This window comes from Lytechinus variegatus, chromosome 19 (genome assembly GCF_018143015.1).
Source record: "Lytechinus variegatus isolate NC3 chromosome 19, Lvar_3.0, whole genome shotgun sequence".
Lineage (NCBI taxonomy): Eukaryota > Metazoa > Echinodermata > Echinoidea > Temnopleuroida > Toxopneustidae > Lytechinus > Lytechinus variegatus.
The window spans coordinates 10,252,130-10,277,363 of record NC_054758.1 but is presented as its reverse complement, the minus strand read 5'-3'; the positions used below and the strand labels follow the sequence as shown (position 1 = coordinate 10,277,363).

At 35.8% G+C, this 25,234-nt stretch overlaps 1 protein-coding gene across 2 annotated transcripts in view; it reads right to left on the bottom strand.

Moving 5' to 3' along the window:
* Positions 1 to 12,214: 12,214 nt before the first annotated feature.
* Positions 12,215 to 25,234, bottom strand: part of LOC121405693 (coatomer subunit beta-like) — a 31,695-nt gene continuing 18,675 nt past the window's right edge. For both annotated transcript variants that reach the window (XM_041596596.1, XM_041596598.1), the window contains exons 14-24: positions 24,404 to 24,509; positions 23,742 to 23,862; positions 23,267 to 23,338; positions 22,116 to 22,271; positions 21,263 to 21,445; positions 20,891 to 21,035; positions 19,495 to 19,614; positions 18,221 to 18,366; positions 17,117 to 17,206; positions 16,117 to 16,272; positions 12,215 to 13,596 (exon numbers count right to left, since the gene is read on the bottom strand). In XM_041596596.1, the coding sequence (XP_041452530.1) occupies positions 13,531 to 13,596; positions 16,117 to 16,272; positions 17,117 to 17,206; positions 18,221 to 18,366; positions 19,495 to 19,614; positions 20,891 to 21,035; positions 21,263 to 21,445; positions 22,116 to 22,271; positions 23,267 to 23,338; positions 23,742 to 23,862; positions 24,404 to 24,509 (1,361 nt within the window). In that variant the 3' untranslated portion in view covers positions 12,215 to 13,530. The remainder of the gene's footprint in view (positions 13,597 to 16,116; positions 16,273 to 17,116; positions 17,207 to 18,220; positions 18,367 to 19,494; positions 19,615 to 20,890; positions 21,036 to 21,262; positions 21,446 to 22,115; positions 22,272 to 23,266; positions 23,339 to 23,741; positions 23,863 to 24,403; positions 24,510 to 25,234) is intronic.

Sequence of the window (25,234 nt, the reverse complement as noted above, 5' to 3'; positions counted from 1 at the left end):
GTACCAGGGCCCCATCTTACAAAGAGTCTGTTTAATCTGATGGAAATCCATCAGTGTCATAATTTGCATGATGTTCTTTGAGAACAGAGAGAAGCATACTGAATTGACAAGAAAACAGTGAATGTGTGAATAAACACCATATCTAGGAAATATTTTGAAGAAACATGCATTTTAGATGCTGGCTTTCCATAGTTGAGGTTGATCTGGGCCCCGTCTTACAAAGAGTTGCGATTGATCCGATCAAACCCATCTATGGAAAGCCAGCAAAGTCAAAATATAAAATGCATGTTTGCTCAATTCTCTTTCTAGATATCGTAAATTCATTGATTTCTTGACAATTTGGTGTGTTCTTCTTTGTTTACAAAGGACATTTTGCAAATTTCCTGTAGAAAAAAAATTATGACAGACACTGATGGATTTCTATACAGTTACTATTGATTGGATCAATCGTAACTCTTTGTAAGACGGGGTCCAGGACTGTGCACATGCACAAACATATTACAACAAATAGGTGAAACAGGAAAACAATATAAATCAAACACGTAGAAGGAAGTATTTCATGGAAATGTATTTTTATATTTACAAATGAGATACATGTTTGTTTACTTATCACCGTTTGTTTGTTGTAATTATCCCACACATTTAATGTACATGTATACCACAAACCACAAAGTGGATTGAAAAATATTGTTTTTTCAGGCTCTTCCTGTTCCTCATATGCTATTTATAAATGTTGTAATACTGAGCAGAAGATGATATCACTTGGTCTATTGATATGCTTTTCACACTGCATTTCCTTAACCCCATACTATCCTTAACCCCGACTACTCTTAACCCCGTACTATCCTTAACCCCATACTATCTTTTTTTTCGATTCACACTGTCTTTCTTAACCCCATACTTTCTGCTCAGCCAGGGTTAATGCCTTAACCCCGGACTATCCCTCAGCCCATGAATATTGATGATTTTACCAGACAGAGCGTGATTAACATGCAGTTCGACTTCTGTGATTGGCTAATGCTTAGCCCCACTTTCCTTAGCCCTGTTTCGTTTTCACACTGCATCTCTTAGCACTGCAATTGTGGTGCTAGCACCACAAGCCGGCTAACCCTGCTTTTTTGCAGGGCCAGATAGTACCTTACTATTTACCGTGCTAGCCCACTTTGCTAAAACGTAGTGTGAAAACGAAGTGGGCTAAGCTTAACCCCCAGGAAATTGGTGGGGCTAAGACCCCCCACCCCCTTAGCCCCACCAATTTCCTGGGGTGAAGGAAAAAAAGTGCAGTGTGAAAAGCATACATGAGTGTCCTGATTCTCACTTTGTAGATTTGTTGATGATAGCCAGGGGAAGAAGATTTTGGTTCAATGATTGTCATAGTTGTTTTATGATGAAGGTTTCGTAGAAAACTATGAATATGTTTACATTTCAATACTTGATGTACTGCTATGTCATTTATGTTTTGAAGAAGTAGATTTGATAAATACAGTTGTGCTCAAAAGTTAGTAAATCCTGCCACAAGATGCACACCTTTATTTAAGGGTTGAATGTTGACAACAACACTACATGTTCGGCAAGCCCAGAGAAACAAACTTTATTGAAGAATGGAATATTATATTTTATCACCTAATATTTCACAATCAAATTAAACATGGCAGAACTTGAACACTTTAAATATGTTCATTTTCTGGTGGGGTTCATTTAACTTGTTAGCACCACTGTACTCTATTAGTGCTGAAGATTTCCCTCAGCTACTACATGTACCGATGTAGGATGGAATCATCTTTTTTTAAGTCAAGGCATCAGGAAGTCTTGAAATTAATTTATGATCATTGTGGGGGAAAATCACTTGCAATTTGTGATGATTTAAATCCTGTTGTATGGTCATAGTACACTGTAAAAACTGTGGTGTTTAAACTGACACCAATTGGTGTTAATAGAGGACCACACCCTCAGGTGTTAAAATAACACCCTAGAGATTGAACATAACACCAAAGGGTGTAAATGTAACAACCATAGGTGTTGTAATAACACCTATAGGTGTAAAACTAACACCACCAATTTATCACCGGTGTAAAATAACTGGTGTGGTCCTCTATGTACACCGGTTAACACCACAGTTTTTGCTATATACATGTACATTCTTACATGTATACAGCGGAGACAAGATGTGTAGGCAGAATGACACATGATCCATGTGATTGTGAAAGATGTTTTTAAACTTTTGAGAAAATTACTGTGACAGATATATTGACGTATGTGATCTTGTGAAAGTGAAATTTTATTTGATATGCAAGATTTATTAAGTGCCTGATGTGACTGTAACGCTTTGCTGGCTGAATTACTAATTGCTTTCGAAGGTACACAGTCACGCGAATAGTGACTGTTGAGGGTGGTATTTTTAAAGAAATTTTTCTTACTTTCTTTTTTGATATTGCAGTCTACATCATGATTTTGCATATGGTGGTCATCAAATTACTAAAGGTGACTCTGCCTCTAATCTATTCATCTTTGGTTAAATTCGACTTAGAATATGTTATTAGCACATGTTTGGTTTAGAAGCTTTTGTAGGATGCTCCTCAGGGAGTGGAGAAAGGCATGAATTATGTGTGGGTATAAGCCCCATTCTGATCACTTTGGTAATAATATATCTGTATACGCCTAGTTTACACTGTTAAAAGTGATATAGACACAGAAGCTTATTACCATTAATAGAAATTGGATGAACATGGAAATTTGTCCACTTTTGGAATTCAGATTGTATTTTGGGGAGCTGCTCACAAGTAAATGTAACAGCATAAAAGTAACATTTTTTTTTAATTAAAAAAAAAGTACTCCATTATTCTTTGATGGAGTTCGCCCAAGGCTGTTGGCCAGGTTTCTCTCATGTTTGTGCATTTATTTGAAAAAAGCTAAGTATCAAACTTTCCCTTTAAAACAAATTTATGAAAGTCAAAGTGAGAGGTACATGTATATCAATAAAAACTGAATTCATTTCCTTGTTCAGTTCAGACTGCATTTTACAACGAAAAAGAAAAAGCCCCAGTGATTGATCGTCCTGTAAAAACAAATCTTGATGCAAAATGCAGATACACTGTACTGGATGACAATTGTCTAGAATTGGTGGCCCATTCAGGATGTAATGATGAGATGACTCACACACACACACACACAAAATGTCTATAATTTGCAGTTATAGATTTTTTTTTTACTTTATAAGTTCTTCTGAGAAACAAAAAATCTCATCACTAAAAAAGTGAATATATGACCTTACAAAAAAAACTCATATTAAAAAGGCAAGTGCTTTTTTGAAAGTGTGGCATATGGGACAGATACATGTTCATGTTTGCACCATGTAAATCTGCCAAGTTGATGAAAATTCTCAGTTCTCTCTTTTTTGTACATTGCTTCACATTTTTCAGAATGTGGAGGGGGGCAATGGGTCACCTTTTCTATGACTACATGTACATGTATCTGGCCCTGTACTACAAGACGTAAGTAATAACAGTCATTATTATTTTACTTTTAAAATTTAATCGATTTGAAACGTTAACTGTAGCTTTTGTGTCAATTACGTTTTTAAAGATTTAAAATGTCATATTTAAAAGAACAGTAACTCCTCTACCAGCAGAAACTGAAATAAATACTTTGATAAATGATAATGTAATATATATGACAGTGACTTGTAATTTTCTTGTTAATATGTAATCCATGCTTTCCTTGAAACTGTTTTTATACGACACCACAGCATTGCTATGCGTGTGCATCTTTTTAAATTCTTTTAAAATGGGTAAATATGTCTAGAAAGTTTTTACAAGTGAAAATGGTGCATTGTTGATCTTCATATCTGCATTCTCCTTTGAAATGGCACTCTCCCTTGTGGTGCAGGGAAAAGTTACACGGTACTCTGGGCGATTTAGCCCCTAAAATGCTTAAAGGGGAAGTTCACCGTGAAGAAAACTTTCTTGTAAAAATAGCAGATAAATAGTAAAAAATATTGGTGAAGGTTTGAGGAAAATCCGTTAAAGAGTAAGAAAGTTCTTAGAGTTCAAAGTTTTGGATTTGTGACGTCATAAACGAGCAGCTGTTTCATGTGTTATGATAATAAATAATATAAAATGCATAAATTTCAAATTTTTGTATGGTTACTGATGACTTAATTTTGTTTTCTTTTCATTATCGGGTGTGAAACGTATTGTCTATTGATATACAAAAGTTACAGTGAAAACCATTTTCAATTTTCTGAGAAAATGACATTTCATTGATTTTTTAACATTCGCTATGTAGGAATGCTGCTTGCATATGACGTCACAAAGCAAATAATTGAAATTCTAATAACTTTTTAATTATTTGATGAATTTTTCTCAAACCTTCGGCAATATTTTTCATTAATTTTTCTGCTATTTTTACAATAAACTTTTTGTCAGGGTGAACTTCCCCTTTAAAAGACCCATGGGCAACCCCATACATGTACATCTCAATGTTAAAGCTTATCCAGTGTTGCTGATTTAGAAAATAAGTTGTCTAAAGTAGCCCCCAAAATGAAAAAAGAATGTTTGCATGTTGTGGTACCACTGTATACCAGGTCCCCATTTCACAAAACTTGTTGTAAAAACAGTGTAACGCTACTGAAATTTGATCAGCAATTTGATTGGCAGATATGAATACACAAATTTATCAGAGAAATATTTTTTTCTGGGAGAGATGGGAAGGGCTACTTTAGCTGCAAATGCAATGCTCGCATAGTGCAGGGGCATGTTACATAAAGGACTTGCAACTGTTGTAACTTTGTCATAAATAATGACAACTACCATGGTAACAGGGCTCAGCAGCCAATCAGAATCAAGCTTTCCATGGTATTTGCCATACTGGCAATGTTACAAGAGTTGCAATTTCTTGATGAAAGGGACCTCAGAAAAAAAGGTAATCAGCTCATCAAATTTTGTCTACCTGTAAGTTAGTCTTCTCGTGATGAAAAAAAAACAGAGAGGAATTACAGGTAGTCATGCATTCGTTACCCTAACAAAACCAGCTCCATAAAGATTTTGAAATGCATATTATTGGTAGATGTGGAGTCTGCTGTGAGTCTAGCATTTAGATCTCAGATGTCCCTCTGTGTTCATTTATGATTTATTTCTTTCAAATGCTCATTTAAATGATCTTATTTTTATTGTATTTTCATTTATTTTTATTTGTTAACATATTTTTATTTTCTATATCTTTTAGCCAAAAACTACACTCAAATGTATAATTGTGATAATAATAATACATTTATAGAAGAGTGTGAAGTTTAAGTATGACGCTTTTAAGGTCCTGCTACGTTTCATAACAATATGTGACATTCACGTGATAATTGATCAAAGAGCTAAATTGGATTCATGGTAGGTTTTGGTTGAGAATGGGATGTATTTTTCACGACACATTTTGCCTGTATTTGCCAATTAAAATATATATATTTTTCGAATATAAAAAATATTTTGTCACTAATTATATATATTTTGTCTCACTTTGGTTTATGAAAATTTATGCAAGTAATTTTCTATTTAAGTAAATTGATGATGTATATGTGTCTATTTAGCTGCAAATGATGGTATATACAGTGTACATACTAAATATTATATACACAGTGTTTTGATAACCTGAAGGAGTATATATCTCACTTCTAAATGTCTTATTTTTTTGAGCACGCAAATATTGGTTTTCTTTTCTTGCCCAGAAGTAGCTAGTGGTAGACTTTGCCCCAGATTATATGTACTCCTAATAGCCGTTAGTTAAATTGCCAAATTTATATCATGTAGATATACTTTGATATTATATTAAATTGAGAGAAAGAAATATATTTATATTAAGAGTTGATCTTCTGTTATGTTGTTGCACTGTTGTATGTACAGTATGTGTCAATTTGATTTAGAATGTGAGTATACATGTATCCAAATTACCATTTTTGTCTCTTTTGTCATGTTTTTGTGTATGTTGGAGAGGGTCTTCTGGGCCTACTGATCTGATATTCTGCACCATAGTTAAAATTGTACATCATCAACATAGGTACTCCAGGATAAAAATGGTATGATTCGAATAGATTTTTACAAAATATAAACAGAATGCTGAAAAATTTCATCAAATTCAGACAAGGAATAACAAATTTTTGAATTATTTTTATGAAACAGGTCTCTGCATGTCTTCATTAGCTGACTAAATGTGCATTGAGTCAGCTGAGACTGAAAAGTTAAAACTGAAAAGTGATTTGTGTTCAAAACAGATAATTGGGAATATTTCCAATTTTATTTGATCACAAAATGTGGATATTAGACACATGACGAAATATATCTCAAAGCCTTATTATGGCCTAAAATTACAAACATTGTATGAGAACAGTTGTAAACCGAGAAACACCCTTAGAATTTTATGATTTTTAAAACATTTTACAAATTTCCCCATTCTTCCACATTACAAACAATTAAGATTTAACATCTTCTATGACATAGATCTTGTTGCTCTGCTATGACAAGTAGTATTATATGAATAATATGTTTGCAAACTTGCTTTTCATTTTATAGATAAGATGAATTAGTAGATGCATGTACTCCCCCCCAAAAAAAATAAAAAGCAGGTGCAAAGAGGGGAACCTATGCATAACCACTATTAAATTAAATCAAATATTTTGACTGCATGTTTTCACAACCACTATGCAGCCGCTTTCTGGAACATAGAGAATCTATTGCCAAAAGCCCTTCATAACAAGCAGCCTTCGTCAAAAATCAGTGAATCAAAACTGCAGTGTCATCCTGGACTCTGGACAAACAACACATTTGCAATTTTTCGTCAGTTCCGAATCGTGGGACGATCTGCAGTCCCGGTTCACCAACTTTCGACAATGACCTCTAAGCTGATCATTGTGATTTGATGGGAATTTTGAATAGATTCGTAACTTTTCAGAATCATCTGAATAGGGTAAATTGCCAATTCATCTACTGCCAACTCGTCCACTCACCACATGGTCTACTTTCATTTAGTCTAATGCCATTCCGTCCATCAACATTTCGTCTAACAACCATTTGGTCTATTAATCATTCGTTCTAATCATCACTTCGTGTAATCACCATTTCGTCTATGTCCATTTCGTCTCATAACCTGTTGGTCTAATATCCAGTTTGCACATCACTTAGTCCAATTAGACCAAATGGTATATGAACTAAATGGCTCCTGGCCCAACTGGTTATTAGACGGAATGGCATTAGACTAAATGAAAGCAGACCATGTGGTGAGTGGACGAACTGATGGTAGGCCAAATGATAGTAGACGAGTTAGCAATTGGCTAAATTGGCATTAGACAAATTGGAAATAAACATCTGCATAGTGGTTTGCGAAAACCCGATGACATACATGTAGCACAACCACCAAGGAGATGCAACTCGCAGAAATATGTTGTCAATCTGAAAGGCCGATAAATTTGCACAGAACCATTAAAAGGAAAGGGTCGACACAAGAAGGATCATCAGAATCATATGTCCCGCAGACAATTGCCAGAAAGGCATGCAACACAATTTTCATCACAGATTTTAAGTGCCCCAATTCATTCTTGCCGAGATCGAATATTGCAATGTATGAATACAAAATCCAAACATACATGTACAATGACAATTTTCAACTCGGTGCTTGAACTTGGGACTTAACTTAAACATGACCCCACATGTAATTTATCAAAATGTGATGCCTGAATTTGTTTAAAATCATGTTCACCAAAAAGGAAATTTGGACTTTGAGCTTGTTTCCTTCTTGAGAGCTGTTTTTCAGTATTAAAGGGGAATCCAGCCTTGGCCATAAAATGTTGTGTTGGGAAGAAGAAAAATAAATTAAACAGAATGGCGAAAGTTTGAAAGAAATCGGACAAGCGATAAGAAAGTTATAGCTGCTTTAAAATTGAGATCACTAATAGTATGTAGATTTCAAATTGGCAACTGGGTAAGTGAATTATGACAAGGGGCAAGGACAACTTTCCCATAGGCCATGTACTTTATTATCAGGGATTTGTGGTTTTCTCCTAAGTACCAATTTCCCTGGGGCAGTAATCTTAATATAATCCTGGTAGTTTAATATTTTATGTCCTCATGAAAGAAAAATATAATTTGAAATAAAAGTTTTGGAAAAAATGACATTTTAGCCATAATATGTATTGGAGTACATGGAAGAGTAGTCCTTGCCTTACATCACTATGACATCCCATATGCGGCCAATTTGAAGTCTCCATGGGTATAGTGATTACCAATATTTACAACTTTTAAAAATTCATAACTTTCTTGTTGTTTGTCCATTATTGTCCAAACTTTCACCTATTAATTTGTCTGATTTTTCTTTTTCTTATAAAAACAAGTCTTTATTTGGGTTGGATTCCCCTTTAAAGGGAAATTCCTGTTGTGGGGATGATAGCAATATTTATGAGCTTTCAAGTTCTTTTCAGGTTATTTAGGAAGGATGTTATAGTTGCAACAGTCATGACAAGACTTTTTAAAAGAAATCTATAAAAAAAACATACAAATAACCATCTGATCTGATTGTGGTTTTTATGTTGCATGGTCAGGCCCCTCCCACTCCCTGACCCCCCCCCCCCCGAAGAGATAATCCAAACGGCTGAAATTCTCAATCTGAACAATGTTTTGTGTATTAATGCCATAGAATTACGTATCAAGACAATCCATGAATTATAGGAAATTTCCCAGAACTTTGTTTTTGCTTCATCTCGGACTCGGGTCAAGTTTTTCCCCCTTCTTTGTTTCCCTCTTGCTTTTGCACTGCAAAACAGATTCTTGAACCAAGAAAATCTATTGATAATGCCTTTCAAATGACCAAGAACAGCCGACTCTATGTTGAACATTGGAGATCTGGAACAGCAGTTTTGTTCGAAGTTTCAGAGCTTTACAAAAAATTGAAAATGTGTGGGTTGTGCAGGGTAAAGTATGAAACTGCCGTTTTGATTCATCAATTTTTGACAGACTGCTTGGTTGCTCTTTGTTCTGAAGGGCATTTCAAAAGTCATATTCAGAACGCGTTACAGTGCGAGAACTCCCTAATTATTTACATGTATCTCTCCCTTCGGCTCCATGACATTTGCTCCGATGGAAAATCTGCATGTTAAGCCAAATATAAAATCTACCTCCAACACTAAATAAACCCTAATCCTTCATCTTCACAGTATTCTTAGCCAAAACCTATATTGCAATCCTGACTCTTACCGTATACTCGAGATATCACGAGCAACTGTGTCACCTCCTCACTTTCTCTTGACAGGGGTGCGACTGGTCACAAATAAAAAGATCTGAAAAAAGCTGGAGAGTGTTGAAAAAGTCTGAAATAAAAAGAGCTCCCATTCTTTTTGTACATAGGAAAGCCAAAAATAAGCTGAAAATCAAAACAAAAAATCTGAAATCAGATAAATATCTGAACACCCGTCTTGAGCTCTCCTTTCTAATTGCCTATTCAATAGCGCATTATATAATCATCCCAGCTTTAGCTCCATCTGCTAAAGGCACTTGGTGCATTCAAGAAATTAATCGTGCGGGGTACCCATTTACCTCGCCTGGGTAGAGAGCAGCACAATATGGATCAATTTGTTGCCAAGGGAAAGTATGCTATGGCTGGGATTTGAACCCACGACCCTCAGTTTTAAAGTCCAGAGACTACTCCACTGGGCCACAATGCTCCCCATCATACCACCCCCCCAACAGGTATTACGTTTAAATTGTGATCTATAACACCCACTATCAACTATGGACAAAATGTTTTTGGAAAATCACTATCATTCTGTACAAATCACGCCACTGGACACATTAATTCATAGATTTTCTATTCCTTTTATTGTCAGACAAGGACCACTTTAGTTATTACATATTTAATAATACCTAATTAGTTCTTGATATACTATAAGACATACATGCTTTTGTAACATATAAGATATAACCTCCACTACATACATGTATAGTGGTGCTCAAAAGTCTGTGAACCCCACCGAAAAAATGAACATTATTAGTCGTGTGTTCATAATAAGTGTTCAGATTCTGCCATGTTTTGAATATTTGATTGTGAAGTCAGGAGATAAAATATCACATTCAATAAAGCTAATCTCTGAGCTCGTTGAACATTGTAGTGTTGTTGTCTACATTCCATCCTCACGATTAAAGATAAATACCAGTTCTGGTAACGATCTCAAAATGAGTCCGAACAAAATCCAATGAAAGTGTTGTATGTATAACTAAAAAAATATGTGCTAAATGGCTCTGGAAGAAAATTCCTAATTGCTGAGAAATGAGCAAAATAAGCATGGAATTCCGTCAAATGTCAGGTATTTTTCCAAGCAATATTAATACACTTCCCCACATATGCCTTTTGTGTCAGTGATCATCAGAATTGTCGGTTTTCAGCAGAAATTTCATGATTTCACAAAGATAAGTTCATTTCAATTTACCAGATCTAGATGTATGATAATATTTTGACAATAAACCTTGATTAAAAAGACTTTCTCATGAAATAATTGTTTGCTGCAACTACTGTCTTTTACCTTTGAGTGCATTTTGTGGTGGGATCCATTAACTTTTGTGCACAACTGCCTCTGCTCACAATTAATGTGCAAAGTTACAATAGCATTACAGATACACAAAAGGAAACATGTACATACATGTAGTAACCAGGAGGTGAAGCTGGCACATTGCCATTTGTATGTGAACAATTATCAATGTCCCATTAAGTTTCAAAACCTCTTCAAGTTCTACCATGGCATGACTCTTCACAATTCTAAATGACATATTAATTGATTTTTAATCGTCTTTTGATCAATTAATTACATGCATTAACCATGCTCCCAGCAGAAGGATAATTATTGGTTTCCGGATGGAATATCAAGGAATGAAACACATGATAGAAACAGAGACATCAATGCGCTATCAAATGCTGACCAAAGTCAACACATTTTCACGTAAATGAAATATGAAATTTGACAAATGAAGTATGAAACTTAATAAATTAAGTTTGAAACTTTATCTTGGGCAATCGCTGCAGGGTCCCGTGTCACAAAGTGCTGTCATTGATAATAATAATAATAATATATGTAATTTGTAATGCGCCAAATCCACTCGGCAGAATGCCCAAGGCGCAGTGAGAGAAGAAAGAAAGAACGAAAGAGAATAGGTACAAATATAATAGTATATATTATATCACAAAGGTTAGCATTGATCGTACACTTGATTTTCACGATTGAATGCACATTGTAGTAAATGCAATCAATTGTAGAAAAATGTTCTACGATCATTGCTAAGCTTTGTGTTACAGGGACCAGATCAACCATAACTTTGGAAAGCCAGCAACGTCAAAATTATTCAGACATGAAATGCACGTATACACAATTATCCCTTGAAAACAAAGACTGGCACAATGCATGTACGGGTATACATCGAATTTAGATAGAAAACACTTGGAATGGATGTAAAGAAGAGAATTCCTACGTGTATAGACCAGTTCGTAGTTACTTCATGGACAATTCTGGTCAAATGACTTTTCATTCATTTCATTATGATAGGCAGATTTCAAAGCAAGATATTACGTAAGCTTGCCTTACATAGCAGGATGGAGAAATTGAATAGACCACGTCACTAAAATAGCACACCAATGAACAGTCCATGAAGGTATTTGTTGTATTCCTACTTTGAATGCATATTATACCATGCTGTACAATGTACTTGGCAAACTGTGAAATACCAGCCGTGCGTGGACGCATTGTTGTTCTTTGCGGATGTGAATGAAACACAATTCATCAAAGACATCAAAGTTGGTGCTTATCTCATTAAATTTTGAACCACCGTGTCACTTTAGTACCAATGACCTTCCTCTGATCATGCGCAGAATGAAACTATGAACTGGCTTATTTTGTTTGAAATGTGGCAATCATGTCACAAAGCAAGACTCACATGAGCAGTATTCACATGACAAGTAGTGAGTCAATGGTAAAAAGGAAACCGGCAGGTGAAGGTCTACACCCTAAACCTCCGATCACAATGTTTTATTTGCTTCCCTTTTGCGCTGATTTATCAGTGATAGTACTTCCTTTTGCTCTGATATGTCAATACCAAACTGTTTCGTGGGGTCTCGAGGTCAAGTTTAATATCAATATAAAGAGTGATATGAACAAGAAACGGCTGGAGATAGGGGAGCTCCTTTTTGCACTGAATTTATACATGTAGGTGATAGTACTACCCTTTGCTCTGATATGTCAATACCACTCTCTATTAAGGTGTCTAGGTCAAGTTTATCAACAAAAAGAGTATCACTGACATCAACAGGAAAACATGAGATTGGAAGAGTGTTTCATAAGCCATATAGTCAGTGATTTCAATCAACGGACTTGCTATGAGCCAATCAGACGCAAGGATTTCAGCAGCTTATAACAATCACAGACTACCAGTATTTGTTTCATGAAATGTTACCCAGATTGAGTTAAATTTGTTTGGAGGTGTGAAAGAGAATTGGGAAGTGTTTCAGGAGAATGTTGTTAGTGATTTTCACTGACATATTTGTTGTGAGCCAACCAGATGCAATGATTTCAGTAACTTATAACAAATAGTGACAATCACAGACTATTTCTTTTTTTTTCATGAAATGCTCCCCAGAGCAATTTGTTTGGAGGTGTGGAAGAGATTAGGGGAGTGTTTCACGATTCAACATCAGTGATTTTCACCGACATATTTGTTGTGAGCCAATCAGATGCAATGATTTCAGTAGCTTATAACAAATAGTTGGTGAAAATCTCTCACAGACTATTTTGTTTCATGAATGTTCCCTAGATCAACTTCAATTTGCTTAGAGGTTAGCAACAGCATAAACACATCTGTGATATACTTTTATCTATGAATATTGTTATTACTTCTGTTTTGACTACTAGATTCTGTAATTCCCAATTGCTCCGTACACAAACCATTAGTCTACAGTCAAAGACCTCTGATTTTCGCAATTGCAAAGTGCGTAATGCAGAGACTGTAGTGAGACTAGATTCACTATGTACTGCGGCTGACTCTAATTTACACAAATAAAAGAGTTTGGTGTCTAGTCTTCATTGTAGACATGGTATAATTGGTTAAAGTGTCAAATAGGAGTCTGAGCTTGCAGAATAACGGACCATCTCATTGCCACAAGTAACAGTTAAACTATATGTATGTAGAATGCTCTTGAAATATCCTTGCAATAGGCAAATACATAATGGATACATGAAATAAGTAATAATAAATAATAAGACGTAATTCTTAATCTTATCAATATTCTAGTCATTAGATATACGAATGAATATGAAGTCAACAACAGATTGAGATTTTCTTTACATTTAAAGTGTGATTTAAAAAAAATCTAGTTGCTGGTGCAATACTAACAGAGAAATCTTTGATTTACCAGTCAAATGTGATTTTTAAACACACACAAAAGAAAAAAAAATCAAGTTGCCAACTCAGTCAGAGAAATATCATGCGATTCATCCATCCTGTCTGGTTCTAGTTGTAATTATTTCATATCTTTATCTTTCTTCTGTGACAGGTTGATTTTATCTCCCATACTCAGAGCCATTCCCTGAAAAAAAAGAAGAATAAATTACTTTAAAGGTAAATGCTAGTTTTGGTAACGATAGCAAAAAGAGTTCGTACAGAATCCAATGAAATGACCACCAAAGTGTCTGTATAAATAAAACGTATGTGCCAAAGGATTCTGGTAGGGTGTCGGGCCCGACATTCAAAGCAATAATTATACACTGTCCCACGTGCGCTTATCTGTGTTGGGGATCTTCAGTCTGAACATTTTTCAGCGTAGATTTCAAGATTTCACAAAGTTCAGACTGTACCAGATCTAGATCCTCGATGATATACTGACAATTGAGCCTTGTTTTACAGACTTTGTCATGAAATCAGTGTTTACTGCAACTACTGGAATTTCTTTTTAAATACTAAGTACATGTAGATGAAGCAAGCAATAATTTCATGAGAAAGTCGTTGAAATCGAGGTCAATTTTCACTATATCATTATAGATCTAGGTCTGGGGTCTTTTCACGAAAGTTGTCAGCACTGACAAGTTGTCTTTCTCCGACAGTTACCATAGTAACAGTCAGAGGCCAGTGCCTTTCAGCCAATAAAAACCAAGGATTTCACTGAAATTGTCAGCACTGACAATTTAGTCAGTGCTGACATCTTTCATGAAACAACTACGTCTGGTTTCTTTAAACAAAATTCTGTGAAATCATAGAATCCAAGTTGAACGTGATCACACTGGAGATTACCAACACAGATAAGCATATGTGGGACAGTGTGTTTTTATTGCTTGGGATAAGACCAGGCACCTGACTGGAATTCCATGCTCATTTTGTTAATTTCTCAGTAATTACACATTTTCGATCCGCGTCATTTGGTACATGTATTTTTTTTTCAATATCACATATGAATACTTAGGTGGGCACTTTTTTCAATTCTCTTTGAAATCATTATTAGATTGCAACCAAAACTGGTATTGATCCAAGACATACGGGGATCTTTAGAGATATAAATATTTTGCCCTCCCATATCTATACAGTGCGTCCCAGAATAAACGAAACCGAGATTTAGCGATCATTTATCATAACTTAATCATAAATATAATAGACAAATGACCTACCAATCTAAAGCTTAGAATCTCCTCTTTCATCTGATATTACCTAGGTTATTTCTTATTCACGCATGAGTGAGCAAAAACAATTTGAAGAAAGGATACCAAAACCTCATTTGGCGGGGAGTATCTGGGTTTCAAAAAGAAAACCACATTTCCGAAAAGTTCAATATCTGCTCTTTAATTTGGTACCTCAATTACAGAAAATGGTCAAGAAATAAAAAAGTTCTGGTCATTTGAAATAAGGCTTGTATTTCCATAATTTCATGAGATAAACGTGTTTTCACCGGTTTCCCACAGAAGTTTTCGCATGGTGAACAAAAGATTTAATGCATGGCTGATCGTCAACAAAACGGAGTGTCAAGTGAGTTTGAACGCTAGCCTGGAGAACCTCTTCATTTTATGAAATTATTGAAATTCAAGCCTTATTTCAAAGGACCAGAACTTTGTTATTTCTTGACCATTTTCTGTCATTTAGGTATCAAATTAAAGAGGAAATATTGAATTTTTCAGAAATGTGGTTTTCTTTTTGAAACCCAGATACCCCCCGCCAAATGAGTTTTTGATATCCTTTCTTCAAATTGTATTTGCTCACTCATGCGTGAATGAGAAACAATCTAAGTAATATCAGATGAAAGAGGAGATTCTAAGCTTTAAATTGGTAGGTCATTTGTCTATTTTATTTATGATTAAGTAATGATAAATGATCGCTAAATCTCGGTTTCGTTTTTTCTGGGACGCACTGTATAGGAGTACCGATGGTAAGAAATTGTCATTTTAAAGACAATATATTCACTGACAGAAACTATTTGCCTAAATTTTCAAAAGAGCCATGTTGCCAAATAATAAACTAAAATATATCACGATTTCATAACTTTTTTGGTACATAATGTTTTCATAATGTTTCTTCTCATTTTCTATTATCTACCAGGATCACATGTCGTTGTTTTGCAAGCTGCCTCTGCTGTGAAAAACTTAGGCTTTTCACTGCTGTCATGTTTTCAAAGCTATATTATTCACAAACATCCAATTTTCAAAGCTATCGAATCACGATTCCCTCCACATTTTTTAAGGACTGCTCCAAAATCTTTTGTGTAGCAGATAATTACATAGGACCGCACAGAGCTTAAATGAGACAGAGCTTTTCCTCTTTGACAAAATATGCTTAACAAATTTGTTTACATGCATAATTATTCCCTGTTCACAAGGAATATTCATCAATTAGCATTGGCTTACAAGTAGAGAAAATTCTAAACAATTTGTGATAAGACTAGTGTAGGATCTATATTTAATAATAAAGAGGGTGGAAATTGTCCCCAAAACATCAAAGAGCAGTGTCACTCTATTAAATAATGCAATTAAAGCTGTTTGAAGGATGAAAAACATCAGTCCTGCCAATATAAAAATACAAAAGGCTTCAAATATTTCCAGAAATATGAGTAACATTCCATACTGACCTGGCTCTTGGCTCTGATCCTGACGTGCCCTGTCACTGGAGCATTTGGTTCAGAGGAAGCAGGTTTCTCGATGCTCACGTTGGCCAAGGCGTCCTCACCAAAGATGGAACGAGCGTAAAGATTGGCAGCCATGAATCCACACTCCCCGGAAAGACCCTGCAAGAATTCAATTATCTCCGTTATTGATTTCAAGTTCAGTGTTGACCTTTTGGTGTTGGGTCAATGAAGATGGTCCCGAAAAGCCACTCACTAGTTGTTGAGATGTCAATGATGTGATCTGGATCAGTTTTACAAATGCTGAATAAGTTTTGGAGCTAGGGGAAGCAATCCAAATTTCAACACCAAGGCCAACACCGGACTTGAAATCACCCAATATCTTGATTACAGTAACGATAATAACAATATGCATATGTACAGAGCCGGTTCTGCATCATTTGCTCTGGCGACAATTGCTCCGCTGTAAATTCCACACAGTAATGGAATGACCAACTTTAACCCAATATTTAACACTAAACCCTACCCTAAACCTAACATAAAACCATATTCCAACCCTAGCCCTAACCCTAACCCTATATGTTATACGAAATAAAGCTTGGAGCATTTGTTGCAGAAGCAAATATTGTGTCACCACAAGGCCATCTATCTAGATATATCTCAGGGACACTGTAATTACTACACATGTTTTATAATAAATAATAAAAGTTACATTACATAGCGCTTCATACATTGGTTTCTAAGCACTTTTCTTTTGTTTTTCAAGTGAGCTAAATGAATACCCGCAGGAAGTAATTCATCAAAAACTTGTGAGAACAGGAATCGGGAGACTAGCTTAGCCGGGGTAATATAGAAACATCTTGAGTGCCCAACAAGGTGGATATGTGCGCTATACAAATATAAAATATTCTTGTTTGTTATTCTTATACGAATAGTGCAGTGGGTTCTTATCATGCTTAGGTGGCAATGCAAGTATCACTATCAATAACAGAAAAAAATTTCATACCTTCTCAGGAGTAAGGCATCTCATGTTAGTCGAGGATATCAGATGTTTCAGGTATTCACGAAGATCATTGATATTGGTATTCACGGTCACCTGTAATGAGAAAAAAGAGCGGTTAACATAATTCACTTGGTCTATAAGGAGTTGGTCTACTTCCTTGATAGTCAATACCACACAAGATAAACTGATTGGATCGTATTCTGAAGTCAGGTTTAACTTAGACCACGGTGTAACTGTGCTAAAATTATGGAAAGCCAATTATTGCATAAATCACTAACAGTACAGATATCATGTTTCAGCTCATTTGGCTCTCAAATCATTCATAATTATCTAGGAAGTATGAATAGATGATTGTCTTCACCATCGATGAAGAGCACAGTAAACATAAGAAACATACAACTTAATACAAATTTTGACACTTTTGGCTTCCCATAATTTTAGCACAGAGTTAGACCATGGTCTCATTTAAACCTGACTTCAGAATACGGGCCATTATCGTATTCTGAAGTCGGGTTTTACTTAGACCCTCGTGTAACTGTGCTAAAACTGTGGCAAGCTGAAGAGTTCAAAACTTTCCTTACATTGTAGGTTTCTTATGTTTACTGGGCTCTTTCCGAATGTGGGAATGGTGAAGAAAGCTATCCCGCTTATCCTACCAAAAGAGTAGAATGATTTGAGAGAACAAAGAGCCGATACATTGAAATTATACTGTTAAGAGATTTATGCCACTATTGGCTATCCACAGCTAAACCACAAACTTTTAACCACGACTTCAGAATATGGGGCATTTCTGTAATACTTCTGGTCACATACAAACGTAATCCTTGTCATATCTGCAAAAATTGAATTTACCTCTTTTTTCATATAATAAAATACAAAACAATTGTCGAGTGGGGGACATCATCAACTCTCTAATTTTGATATCACTGTGTTGTGCATAAGACTATTTTGTGAAAAATGAGAGAAAGTAAAAATGCTATAACCTTCTTATTTTACCACCAGTATAGAGAAGAATTTTTCAGCAGTACGCTTGTTCGATTTTTCTTTTTTCATTCAAATCTACTATTTGTTGCGGCGGACTTGCCCTTCAATGAAAGTTTCTATTACCTTGTTCTCCCATTCAAATTCAGCCCACATGGTTCTAAACTCTGCATCAGTACAAGTCGCTGGAACAATGTAATCCATGATGTCGATGTGAATATCGTTCAGGACGACGACGCTGCGGTCACTCTGAGCTCCGGAGACATCATACACTGTCAAAATATGAAATCATATCAAATTTAGGATTGATAACAGAATAATAATAATAATTACACTTGCTCATATAGCACATAACACTCTAAGGGTCTCTACGGGCTGTATAATAATGCAGCGTTATTATTCTAGCTTTAGCAGAGCAGTTGTTAACCGCACTGCGTTTAAAGGAATAAGAGGGAAAATGAATTACTTTAGGATTGATCATAATAAGAAATACACTTGCTTACAAGAGTGCTTTTTGATAGACATCGACTTATTGTTCAAACATGTATTATAAGTAATTTGTTTTTGTTGTTGTTCTGCTCTGAAGCACCTTGAGCATCTAATCAAGATAGAAAGTGCGCTAGACAAGTCTTATATATTATCATTTTTTTAATTATTACAGTGCATAACACTTTCTTCATCAGAAGTTTCGTATAATAATGCAGCATTATTACTGTAGCTTTAGCAGAGCAGCTGTTAAGCGCACCACGTTTCAAGGAATAAGTTCCTGCCAGGTCCCCACTTACCTCACCTGGGTTGAGAGCAGCACAAAGTGGATCAATAACAAATAATAATCAAGAATAATAATACTCAAATCCTCTCAAATTTCAAACAGACACTGGATTTCAGGTTTAATTACAAGTTAAATAATTTCAATTGTAAATACTAATTTTCAATAAATTGCGTAACTACAAAATGCCGTTCTCATTCTTATTTTTTGGCTTATTATATGCAGCTGGTCGTATTCTTATATCAGTTTTGAATATTGATATAACTTTTTAACCTTTTCAGGACCTTGATGTAAAATAGTGTTTTTAAACAGATCTTGTGTTTTTCCTGAATTGATATATTTAAATAAATAAAATGTAACTTTACTAATCGATCTGAAATGCTACCTACGTCTGGCATCCAATATATCAAATATAAACACAATTACTCCATATCCTGCTTCAGGGCATATACATTCACATAATGTAGTAATGAATTAGAATATCAACATCTACCTATTAGGGGATTTACAAAATCTAAAATCTAATCTAATAGGCTTCAAAGAGTACTAAAGCTGGCCTGTTACCCTGTATGAAAATGATGTATCATCATCATCACCAAAAATATCATTCGAGAAATGTGAGAGAACTCACCAATGTTCCCAAAGATGATGCCGTTCTCTGTGGAAGCAACCTTGATGTTGGCCTTGATGTTGCAAAAATCATGAGGAGCCAGTGTCATAGGCTGGGGCTTCTCAACCAGCTTCAAGTCACCTGAGAAAAAGAGAAGAAAATCAAGCTCTTTCAAAATGCACACATAAAATGCTGAAAAAGATTGATTTCAAAATGTGATTCTACAATGGGTCCCATTGCTGTTCAGACATGAAATGCATTCAAACAAGTGGTAGGTGAGCTTTAACCCTAAATCTCCCGGGGTATTTTGATTCTTGTCATTACCTGGGGGCCCTTAAGATCTCAGCCGCGGATTGCGCGATCACAACGAAAATTTGCGTGATGGTAAAGAATGACGTAATACGCAGTTGCATTGGTAAATTTCACTGAATTCATATATTTTTATTTTATATGAATTAAATATGCTAATTTATTCATGAAATCATACTTTTTGCTCTGATTCACTAAATAAAGCACCTAGAATGCCATTTTTTAATGAAAATATTCTTTATAGCATTCCTAACAATTGTGAATGAAAAAAGATTCTGGTACCAAGACTGATTTCTTATGTATTTTATTGTTTATTAAATTTCTTATGTATTTCTTTGTTTTTTTACTTTGTTTTTTATTGTTTTCTATGATGGAAATCATTCCAGACTTAATTTTGATCATAAACAAGGCAAAATTACTTAAGTTTGATCAGTAAAAGTAGAAATAATGATCCATTTATGAATTTTGGTTAAATACACAATTTGCAATGGATTTGTACATGAAATCACGTTTTTTAAAAGAATTTTTGGTCCGACATGCACTTACATAATGTTGCGTAATGTTGTAACCGTGTACCTGGGCGTCACAAATTTGGTCTCAAAATTTGTGCGAGACTTGAAAGCAAAAAGTCAGTGAGTGGCGAGGTCAAAAATTTTTGCGCGGCAAATATATCGCAAAAATTGTCAGGGGGGCCATTATGGCCCCCCCCGGGGAGAATTAGGGTTAAAAGAGTGTGAAACAGTGAAATTGAATGCTCTTTCATAATTATATATAATCAGACTCCCTGATCAGTGACACATGCAAGTGGTGGGTGGGGTTTAAAAAGAGAGGAAAACAGTGCGATTGAATGCTCTCCAAAAATTACATACACTCAAACTCCCTGATGAAAGATAAGTGTTCGGTGGGCTTTAAAAATGATGGGAAAGCGATCGAACACTCCCAAGGTAGCCGTGTTTTGTAATTGTGTTAAAAATTTGTGATTAAAAGTATCCAAAGCCCAAATGATTTTAGCGATCTATATTTACTGTGCTTTTCACAATGTATGGCTGTTGGCAACTCCCAATGAGAGTTCAAGATATAGTGCCTTATAAGATGTTGCTTTCCTTACCAAGTGTTGCCAGTTCCAGGGAGCAGTTCTGGAGGACGTCTGCTGTTTGGTTGACGATGAGGACATCAAGAACAATGTCATACTGGTTGATGTTGATGTAAGCCTCCGCATAGACAGGGTCGGAGAAACCAGTCAGTTGGGTCACCTGGAAAAGATATGGTTACACAAATGAATGAATGTTGTAAGGTAAATGCCGTCCTCATTGTTGTTGTTGTAGTCATCTTCATCTTCGCCGTCATCGTCGTCATCATCACCACCATCATCGCCATCATCATCGTCATCATCTTCATGATGATGATGATCATCATCATCATCATCACCAACAACATCGTCATCATCTCACCACCACCACTACCACCCCACTATCCTTACCTTGCTGAGTTTAGATGATGAAAGATCTGCAATCTCTTTCTTAGCAGGTGTCCCCATGGTAGCCAAGGTCAAGCTCATTGTAAGCTGATCCTCTGTACTACCAGTATCTGCCTTGGCTAGTAGCTGCAGGAAGTTGATAGGGTCGTCCGCCTGAATGCTGCTGACCTTCTTGTCAAAAAGTCCCTGGAGGAAATTCATCAAAGTTTAAATAGGTTGTAGTAGTTGTCATACAGGTTAAATCCAGTTTAGCATTGCCGGGGGAGGGTGGCCGGATTCATCTCGGATTTATCTGCAGCCCTCTCCTCTAATTGACTAAATTTGGTCCATCCTCCTTCCTCAACCCAACCTTCCTATTCTCCTCCACCACACCCTACTTCCATTTATTCCTTTGTCGCTCCCTTCCCCTCAGACCAAGCACTGTCTCTTCCAAACTCGATGAAAAGGGCAAACAAAAGTTATTGCATTCTTTTTTTTGCAAGCAAAGCATTTGGATTGAAAACCGAGTAGCATAACATATATGTAATTTATAGCTTCCAGAGTAAAAAAATTCACTATAAAGATGATCGTATCCACAACCTTTTTTTGTTTTTGCAGAATCAGTATACGACATTTGCAAAAATCTGTAACAAGTAAAGATATTTCAAAGGAAGAATGTGCTGAATTTCAGTAACAGACCTCACAATTACAACAGAAACTATTGGCAAAGGGTCCTGAGTGCATATTTACCATCACTTTTTAGTGAGCCCAATAACAATAGGCTAGTTTTATATTTCACAAGGGTTATTTTGAACAATTGAAGGAAGACCGGTGCTAACCCCTAGCCCCCATGATTTATTTTCCTTCAGCATCCTACCTTATCAGATGTTTTACTCTCCAGCTGTTTGGCTTGGAGCATGGCATGAAGGGCACTACGGCATTCAGTGTTGAAGATGTCACTGATGAGCGAATGACGCTCTGCGAGTACTTTCAGACAAGTGGCGATGCGATCCACATCGTCATTGGTGATGTTCTATGGAGAGAATACGATACTATGAACGTAAACATGTATTTCAATGAAATAACTATTAGATATTTAAATGTTTTCGTCATCATATTCTTATGTTAATGTGGGACTGCCTAGTTGTAACCTACTGCAATGCAAACTAGAGCATCAACAATGTTCAATCCCAATAAATTGAAATAGTATCGTATCTCATATAAAACAAAATAATGACAGCGTGTGACCTCAGCTTTCAGATATGCTTAGGGGCCTACTCCGAGTCTTGTGGAGATAATTCTTTGCAAAAATAAGTGGAACTTTAAAATATAATAATTCATAATTTTTATCTGATTTTGCTGACATTTTCAATGTGTAATATGATTTTTCTTTCTTCATTCCAATTAACTATCTTGTTGTTGGGATGGACTTTGTAATAAATGTATTCTTTTATATATGTAAAAAAATTTGGAGGTCATTTCAAAGGACTAACAAAATTATTTTTTTTATTGCTTTCATAAAACTGAAATATATCTAAAACTGGTCCATAGTCAATTGGCCTACAAGCAGTTGGTCATAAAATCAGTCAAATGAGTGGTTAGTGTAATTTCACCTCCATCTTCTCGTCATTCTTCACTTAGGCAAATGAAACTTTGGTTTTTAAACAGTTGATCTAACAACATAGACTAAGTCGTATTAGACCAAGTGGAAATAAGACGAAATGGGTAAAGGCTACCTGCAAATTAGACAAATTAGTAAATGAGCTAAACAGCAATCATTTAGGGAGTTACAGGAAAAAGTATGATTTCGCATACTTATTACGCATAAATTAGCATAATCACTTAATAGCGATTCGCATGAAATAAATTACTATACAATCTTGTAGATTATGTCCCAGGCAACCTGCGTGCCAATTTTCGGCGCGATCGCGCGGTTGACGGCCGAGATCTTAGGGGGGGGGGGGCCTGGGAGCCCCCCCCGGCCATATGAACTCCCAAAATACCCCGGGCTAGATAGGGTTAACTTACCGTTTTTGCAAGGCCTGACTTTCCAAGATGAATGATGGTTGCCATTATCAACATTGCCTCAGCAAGGAATCTCTGTAATGGTCAGGGAATTAATATGAGAAGAAAGCAGAAAAACATGTTTAAATGCTTCAATTTAATATGAACAAAGTGAAAGACACAAGATGCTTTTAAGAAAAGCTCAACGCAATCTTTCTAAGTCACTCAAACGATGTTTTTTAATCCTACATTAGTGAATTTTTTCCTGGACACGGTTCCTTTTATTTGATCCTGATGGATCTGAGGAATCTACAAGTGTGGCACAAGCTTTTAAGTGGTTTGTGATATAAAATGAAGGTAAAACACTGAAGGATAACAGGAAGTTAGATACATACTACATAACAATTCGATGAGTGTAAAAACTAGTATTCGATTGCCGACTGTTGGTAAACTGATCAAATGCATTGTTTATTACACCGAGGCCTATTGCATAACTTACATTCTGTTTCTTTTGATCCTTGGAGAGGTCAAGATAGCGTAGGGCAAGCTTGGTGAGAACTGTAGACAGACACGCACCTACAAAGAAATCCCCATCCATCAGGAAACCTCGTAAAGCGGGTCTGAAAGAGAAACAGATGAGAAAAAAAATTAACAAATAAGCCTGGAAAATAATGTACTAAAATGCATGTATAAGAGTAATTTAGTCTATAGGAAATCAGATCGAGCTGGGCCCTCAAGGGACTTTACCACTCATAAAATATACAAATCTTATTAATTTTCCCATAACTCAATATTTGGATCAATTCAAAGGATTATTTTGAATGAAAAAAGCAGGAAAAACAATCTCCAAATAAAATTGCTTTTCTTCCAATGCAAAAGCAGCACCCCCCCCCTTGGACATGAATATCACCTTTTTTTTCTCTAATTTTCTCTGAAGCACATTTAAACATTTAATTAAGATGGAAACTGCTATACATTTTATATGAATTACCATTATCATTGCCATAATCACCATCATAATTTGTCATCCATTATCATCAACAACACTAATATTAGCAGCATCATCATAAGGAAAAATAATCCTGATACAGATTTGCCACTTTGACTCTCCGAGCCGGCCAACCCCCCCCCATCCCTCACCCAAGGCCAAATATATCCTACCTTTGTTCCTCCTTCTTAGTAGACACAACACTGAGGGCGCTCTGCGTGGCATAAGTTCCCATCTCCGTAACAAGACGTTTAGAGGCAGACACTTGGACATTCTCCTCTGAAAGAAAATAACATACAATAATTTACAATAAATTGCCCAATTGAGCGCTATGGAAAAATGTACATTTACCTGAAATCAAATAATCCTCAACAGCATGAGTAAAGCCCTGTGCTGCTCATATTCCAAATGTAAAAAAATTATATTAAGTTCATTTACTCAGCATCTTCTTGTTCACAAGGAAATTCAGTGTCATACTCCATCTTCAATTTCATCATTATACCATTTTCGTCTTTTTTTATATCATTGAAATAATTATCATCAACATTTATCATTAACTTCATCCCAAAGATCATCATCATGTTCGTCTTTGTTTCTATCATCACACCACCACCATCACCTCTATCATCATCATCATCATCATCATCATCACCATCATCATCATCACCACCATCATCATCATCACCATCACCATCACCATCACCATCACCATCATCATCATCATCATCATCATCACCATCATCACCATCATCATCATCATCATCACCATCATCACCATCACCATCATCACCACCATCATCATCGTCATCACCATCATCATCATCATCATCACTATCATCAACATCATCATCATCATCACCATCACCATTATCACCATCACCATCATCATCACCATCATCATCATCACCATCATCACCATCATCATCATCATCATCATCATCATCATCACCACCATCATCATCACCATCATCATCATCATCATCATCACCACCACCATCACCATC